The sequence below is a fragment of the Nothoprocta perdicaria genome, unplaced genomic scaffold, assembly GCF_003342845.1.
Source record: "Nothoprocta perdicaria isolate Ctin4 unplaced genomic scaffold, notPer1 scaffold_0, whole genome shotgun sequence".
Taxonomy (NCBI): Eukaryota; Metazoa; Chordata; class Aves; order Tinamiformes; family Tinamidae; genus Nothoprocta; species Nothoprocta perdicaria.
Genome location: NW_020454092.1, coordinates 6,326,037 through 6,333,435, shown reverse-complemented (window position 1 = coordinate 6,333,435; position 7,399 = coordinate 6,326,037). Strand labels below are relative to the sequence as shown.

At 45.1% G+C, this 7,399-nt stretch overlaps 1 protein-coding gene across 1 annotated transcript; it reads left to right on the top strand.

Annotated features, from left to right (window-relative positions):
• The first annotated feature begins 4,350 nt into the window (after positions 1-4,350).
• On the top strand, positions 4,351-6,338 carry RPL37A (ribosomal protein L37a). The gene is made up of 4 exons (XM_026034944.1): positions 4,351-4,370; positions 4,565-4,693; positions 5,548-5,630; positions 6,187-6,338. The coding sequence occupies exons 1-4, from the start codon at positions 4,368-4,370 to the stop codon at positions 6,248-6,250; spliced, it is 279 nt and encodes a 92-aa protein (XP_025890729.1). The 5' UTR covers positions 4,351-4,367; the 3' UTR covers positions 6,251-6,338.
• The last annotated feature ends 1,061 nt before the right edge of the window (positions 6,339-7,399 follow it).

Here is a 7,399-nt window from a genome sequence, read left to right as displayed (position 1 = left end):
TTTATTTAAAAACAGGGAGGGAAATCAATGTATTTTTTTTGAGTTTGCAGAAATAAAATGACTTTGAGTAAGTTCTCCTGTATCTCTAGTCTGTTTCATCTCAAAGGATTAGGAGAGAAGGCTGCCTGACAGCTGAACRTTTGCCAGTTAAGCCCATGTCTCTTGTGCATGGTGGCTTCTGGCCTCATCTGCTAAATCTTGCTCCAAGGTCCTGCTCTATGGCTCGTACTTCTTGCCTCTTGGGAGGGTGAACGCTGGACTGACTGGCAGTCATTGCATCCAGGGAAGTGGTGTGTGCGTGTACAGGAGAGTGAGGAGAAAGGGGTGTATGCAGATTTCTGTTCTCTCTTTGTAAGAGCAGAAAAAAATATCATTCTGAACTAAGCTGCTTGTATTAAACTTTCTTCTAATGCACAGCTCCACAGCTTTGGGTGCTTTCTTCCATTTTAGAATTTCAWATCCCTTTGGACCTTAAGCTTAGTGTTTATCTTCAATATAAACAGTGRCTACAGGGTTGATCTCTCCAGGGACATTTCCTTTGAGCTTTTCCATATATACATCAGAAGGTAAGCTCCTATGATATTTACTTACAGGTGAATCACCACTTGTTCCATATGGCATTTAGGCTGGTGCCCTAGGACCTGTTATTCCCTTTCCTTACAGATCTGTRCAGGCTACACCAAGAGTGCTAAAAGCGGCACCATTGCTTAATGCAGTGATTAAAAGGCCTGTATTTGATTTTCAGTAGTTTTCATTTCACTGTCAGCCTCTGTGCCACCTGAGCAAAACTGCTTTTCATCCCTTTTAAAATCCCAACCCATGCAAGTAGTCTGATTCCCTCTTCCCACAGTGTTGCCTCTGCAAAACTTACAGAGGCCACTATGGATGTAAAGACAAATGGCTCTGTGTGTCATGAGTAGTTTTATGAGGTATCTGCAGAGTCATCTTTGATTTCTTGTGTACCCTTTCCAGTGCAGTGTAACATGATCCCAAATTCTTGTATTTGCTCATTCTGATCTTAGTACTGGAAAATATTTGGTAATGGACTACCATGGAATATCATGCAAATGGAACTGGGGAGTAAGGGAGAAGCTGTAATTTCATGGATATTTTATGGCCATAATCTGTGGAGGGGGCAGGAAGAGGAGGGGAGACAAGCTCAAGGTTTGCATCTAGCTCCTGAACGCCAGGAGGTAGCATGCTAGGTAGGGAGGGTGCTTGATTATGAACGGAAACCAGATGCTGGCAGAAAGCCCCTCTTTCACTCTAGAGGAACAAAAGTTTTGTGCTACAGTATAATGTGATTGGGCTATTTATTCCTGCATTAAAGGATTTGATTTTCTTGTTTACAGGAAGTGTGGTCATGGAAATGCCCTACAGACTGTCCATGCAGTAGTGCTGGGTAGAGGCTGTTGCAGTGTGTTCATGACAATCCAAAAGGTGCTTTGATGTGTGCACAAGTGAAGAAAGGGTAKCACAAGAAACACGTGAGTGGGCAATACTCTTAAGTGTTTCTAAGCATTTTTTTTTAATTAGCATGAAGAATTTAATCTCCTTCTAGAACATGTGATCTTTGTTTAGGGAAGGTTGTTTTGAGTTACAAATAAGAAATGTTGCTATCTGCCTACTGGAAGGAAAGGAGAAAAAAAAAAAAAGGAAACCTTATTTGTATACCTGTATTGTTCTTTTCTTCCTTGTAAAGCTACAGAAAAAATAATATRTATTTTTTTCTGAATTCTGCAGAAAGTACCCTTGGAGAATTCTGCTTCTCATAAATTCATTCTTTCCTATCCATATATTGATAAATCCTAGTAGAAGGATGCTAGGTGCACCTCTTTGATAACAACCCATAAAATCTTAGCAGGATTGTTGAACCCATAAAATCTCAGCAGGATTGTTGCAGTTAGAGAAGTTCTTCAAGTACACTTGAGATTCCCTTTATCCTTGCTAGATTGAAAAAGGAGAAAGAATCTCTTACAGAAAAAAAAAAGTGCTTTTATTCATTACATCAAGGGATTGGAAAAATTYTACATGCTTTTGTTAGCCCAATTACACTATTAGTTTCTCATTAGTATGATGAGGATATAGCCAGGACAGTATAGCCAGAATATCTCGGCATTGCCTAAAGCCCAGTGAAGTCGACAGAAGTGCCTGAGGAGAGTTCTGTGACRCCTGTGGTTTCCCTGGTCCTTCACGCTTTGCATCTCAAGGAAGATGCCTTCTGGAGTTCTTTCATCTTAGTTTGTTATTCTGTATGTTCTGGGAGCTCTTTGAAGGCAAGACACTCTCCTGCATGACCTAGTGCATTAGGGTACCTTGGTGCTGGTATCTTGGTGCAACACACAAAAAATATGCTGATTAATCTGCTATATAGGAAACACTATTATGGCAACCACGACCACCTAGTCTGGAGTGTTTGAGTTTGGATGAACTCAGAACTGCAGCCATCTTACTACTCTGCTGGGGCAGAGCRTGGGTTTCAGAGCATCTTACCAGGACTGTTTATTTGCTTGTACACATGTATCTATTTTCTCACCTGCTTAGTGGACAGGCATCTCTTAGAAAGGATGACCACAAAAAAAAAAAAATAAAATGGCCAACAGAACTTCAGCAATGGAATGGAGCAGTTTGAGCTACTGCTGCAGTATATATGGCCAGACTGGCCACTTGCACAAGAGTTCAAGGTGGAAAATGGACAAAACAACTGTGCTAGCCTATCTGCRTTTATCAGAGTCACTTGGAAACATGCTCTTATGTGGTAGTGCTGGGTGATGTCTGCAGCCTGGGAGAGCTGGATTTGGGCATGAGCAGAGCTGTCTGTAGCGCTGGTTGACAAAGGCAACGATGAGGCACTGTTCTGGTGCAGAGAACTGACTTTGTAGATACCGACTGGAGAACAGCAGTAGATTCTCCGTCCTGGATGTGTTGGCTGACGGGTGACTTTAGCAAGTAGTCAAAGGAATTTTTTTTTTCCCTTTTAATATGTTGGTATTTGAAGATATATCCTGTGAGTCACCATTATGACGAGCCACTGAAAAGGGCAGCTGTGCTCCTAGGATGTATTGAAAGAGAGATTTCCACCCAATAGAGGGAGATATAAATGCCATTGTGTAAAGCCCTGCTGAGCCTTCATCTGGAGCGCAGCCCTGGTCCATCACCTCCCAGAAGGGCTCGTTCAGGCTGGAGAGGGGCTGCCRGAGATGGTCGGGACCGCAGGGAGCCTGTCCCACCTTGAAACAAGAGCCGAGAGGGGACGTGAGGTCTGTCCATGAGCACCTCACAAGTACGAACAGGCAGCTCGCCAGGATGGTGTGTGAAGGGGCTCTCTGCGGTGGCTGTGACAGCGGGACATCACCGACCCCAAAGGAGGCCACGTTGTGTGTGTTCCCGTGCCCAGAGCAAGGAGGTGAGCGTTGCTGCTGCCCCACAGCAAATGCCTAGGGGTGGTTTCACCTGCTGAGCGCAGCAGTCCGTGCCGCTCTTTGTGCCATGCAATGAATTGCGGCTGGTTTTGAGCGTTAGGAACCTCTGAGCCTAGCCAGGTTGTTTCTTAAGGGAGGTTAACGGGTGGTTAATCCTGTTAGGAGCACTGTGGCTTGGTGGTGGCGCAGGGCCTGCTGCTCGTGCATGTCTGCTCTGGGCACATGAGGAATCCTTCCCTCCCTGGTCCGTGCTGCCCTGGCCCTTTTATTTCTGTGTTCATGACACAAGCGGACGATGTTTTTTGGGGGTCTGTGGGCCCTGTCTGGGCCTTGAAAATCCACTCCTRAGCCTGGGGGGGCCAGGCGGCTTTACAGCTGCTTGGCTTGATGCTTAGTGACCAACAAGGAGATCTGATACCATCTATCTGATTAGCTTAAAATCTTTATTTTGTGGCCTGGGCTGTCTTAAGGTTTAAAATAATCTTCCATGCCCTCTCTTTCCTTCTAAAGACTCAGTCTTTTTCCTTCTGAGCTTGATTTTTTTTTAATTTAAAATAATAATAAATAAAAAAGGGGAGGGAAACAGTGGTTGTGTTCACTCTTCCTAACCTCCTTGGGTAGAGAGGCCGAAGCTGGGGCTGATACGGGTCTGTTTTACAACTTGGGCAGCGACCCCACACAGCAGCCTGGCCCTGTCTGAGGATGTGTCCCGTGGAGGACTGAGGTGTCACCGTTTATCAGAGGCTTAGCTTGCGGAATTATGAGGGTAAGGGAAGAAAAAAGGGAAAAAGAAAAAGGTTGCTGTTGCTCCCCCTCAAGGCGAGGCGCCCATAGATCCGCAGTCCGTCCCGGCCTTTTCCTGCGCCGCCATCCCCGCCCTTCCGGCGCCGCCSCCTCATCCCGCGCGTGCGCAGCGCCGCCCTCCTCTTACGGCCCGCCGGCAAGATGGTGGGTATCGCTGCGGCCTATCCGCCGCCATCCGCCGCCATCCGCGCCCGCGCCGCCGTGATGGGGCCCGGCGCGGGCAGAGCGGAGCTGCTGGTGGCGCTGCGGGCCGGGGGCGCGGGGCAGGGCGGGGGCGGGCGGCACCCCCGGCGCCATGGCGGCCGCGCCGCCGCTGATGGCGCTCGCTGTCCCCGCAGGCGAAGCGCACCAAGAAGGTCGGGATCGTGGGCAAGTACGGCACCCGCTACGGCGCCTCGCTCAGGAAGATGGTGAAGAAGATCGAGATCAGCCAGCACGCCAAGTACACCTGCTCCTTCTGCGGAAAGGTGAGCGGCCCCGCTGCCTTCTGCCCCMCTAACCTAGCAGCTTATTCAGGGGAAGCAGAAAACCTGCCTTTTTCCGCCTTTATTTCCTTTTTTTGGTGGCAAGCTATTTCATAGCCTATAGAAGTATCTGTGTGCTGTATAGATCTCGATTGGGAGGAATGGTTTTATTCTTTTATACGTGACTAAAATTCAGTTTGGAATTACAGTCTTGATAGTTTGAGAAGCCCCTCAGCTGCTTTTTCGTCCGAGTTAATTTTTGTTGACACTGCTGATGTAGGTGGCTTTAAGTATCTGGAAAATGAGAAAACTTTCCACTTGTGCTTTGTTTCTTTTTAAGGTGTCGAAAATTTTTTCATCTGAAAKATTTTAGATTGATAATTGTATTTTCAGTAGTAACATAAACGTATTAAGGCAACGTATTGGGTTTTTTTTGCAGTATAATAGTCTTCTGTAGGTGAAAGGAATTTGATAGCTATTACTCATTCTTTCGATATCCTATGAGAGATTCCAAGTTAGAGCAATCTGTGGATGTCTGTCTGTGGATGTCTGTCTAGTAACATGGGTGTTAAGTAGTAATAACTACTATTTTTTAYCTGTCTTATTTTGAGTCTAATTCCACTACCTTTTTTTTCCCCTTCTTGACATTGTATTTAGAAATATGTAATGTTCTAAATGGTGTGAATAAATACATTGATCTTTGCATGTTCTAACTTGCTGTGTAGTCAAGGCTGTATTATTTGATGCTGAAATCCTCATCCRAAGTTTGTTTCTTTGCAGTAGTTCTAGAGTATAATGCTATTATTTCGAGCTGATGGAGAGCATGTAGTTATTGTTTTTGTTTTATTTTTTTACAGACTAAAATGAAGAGGAAGGCTGTGGGTATCTGGCACTGTGGTTCTTGCATGAAGACAGTTGCTGGTGGTGCCTGGACTTACAAGTAAGGAAATGTAGCAGCTTCTTTGTTTCCACATAACATTTTATTTGCGTGGTATGGATTTGTGTGGTATATGACTTTTCTGATGGTGCTGGAAGAGAAGGAGCAAAAAGGATGGATGGCCCTGCTGAGATGGCTATCACGGGGCATAATGATGTCATCTCTTACCTGARGATTATTTTTCTTTCTGATCCTTAATTAAGTCCTTATACATCTTTCGAGTGCATATTTTATTACTGCAGGTTTTTGGATATTGTGTCTGTGTTTGCTGTTTGAGATGTCTTGTGGTGGCYGGGAATTGGAGCCCACCTCCGTGTTGGGTTTTATGTGTATACTGTAATTCGGGTTCAAATGCAGCTTGTAAAATGGTGTGTGTTTCCTTAGACATAGGTGGCCTGCACTTTGTCATGGAAATCAAAGTGGAATTATCCCCCTGCTTGTTGACAGTGCAATCAAGCGATAACTATTTAAAACGAATAATGTTTTGTCTAAAAAGCAAGGCTGGGGTGGGATGTGTTTCTGCTGCATGTGCAAATGACTCTGCTGCTTCTTCTTCCAGTACCACCTCTGCAGTGACAGTCAAATCTGCGATCAGAAGACTGAAAGAATTAAAAGACCAGTAGAAGCTGCATCCTGTTCTCCTTGTGCAAAAAATGTATTTTTTCCATCACTGTAAGATCTGTCCATTGACCAATAAAATAAGGACTGGAATGGTGTCATCTCTTTTCTTTCCTGCAGAAAGCTCCATCTTTATACTGCGCTCTGTTTGTAGGTACAATTACAGGTGCACTGATAGCTTTTATTTGATGGTTGATTAGTTCTTGTTACGGGTTAAGTTGTTTAAAAAAAAAAGACTTTTCAGTTTAATGGTGTGCTATGGTTCTGTTGCTTGATGAATTGGAGGAAAACTTAGAGCTGTGAAGAAGCCTGGGACACCTTGATCAACCGTTCATCTTCCCCTACTGTGAGGGGAGAACACCTTGATAAATCCTTCATCTCTGTGCCTSAGGGAAAGGAGAGCAAACATGAGAGGAGCAGAGAGATGTGAAGGGAGAATATACCTGCCTCTCCTGTCCTTGGGGTCAGGCTGCAGGATGTGGAGCCTGGCTTGGAAACTGAACTGGCGAAAGAGCCAAGAGCAGCTACCTGCTCCGTTGCTGTCACTGCTTTCCTGCTCTGGCTTCCTCTACTCCCTCCTGATGAGGAGGCTCCTGTGTCTGTGTGTTCAGGCCCCCAGTCCATACTGATGTGAAATGGTAAAAGGTCATGCTGAACCGGCTACTGGGACATCCAGTCTTTAATTTTTCTCTGCAATTTATCTCGAGACTTTCAAGCTAAAGATACCAAAACAGTTCTAGAGGAAAACCAGTGAGCAGGTAACGTAGTGGCTGCAGTTAGTTAGCGGCTTCAAGTCTGTCTTTAAATGGGTTTGGGGTGGTCGTGTGCTACAGCAATGATGCTATTAATGAAGCGGTTATCTTTGAAAGATGCATTCGGAACGTATTTTGGCAGAGAAAACTACTTCCAAAGCTGGAAAAAAGTATGCTGCTCTGGTAGTATTTCAGATATTTGGCTTCAGTGTTGCTGAGTGGTGGGTTTTTTTTCTTTTAAGCAAAATCAAATACTCAAGTGCCCAGCGTTGTTCACAATAAGCTGTGTGTCTGATGTTACCTGCTATAGTTACTTAACGTGACTTCCATCTCCAGTTGAATGTCAGGATGTCAGGAGCATGGAGGCAAGAGGATGTGGCAAGGGCAGCATGTGTACAGCTT

What these genes read in the sequence shown, in the direction of transcription:
- RPL37A (XM_026034944.1), top strand. An exon ending in CCTGCTCCTTCTGCGGAAAG is followed by an intron (nt 4,694 to 5,547) that starts GTGAGCGGCCCC and finishes ATTTTTTTACAG; the next exon opens with ACTAAAATGAAGAGGAAGGC. An exon ending in GGTGGTGCCTGGACTTACAA is followed by an intron (nt 5,631 to 6,186) that starts GTAAGGAAATGT and finishes TTCTTCTTCCAG; the next exon opens with TACCACCTCTGCAGTGACAG.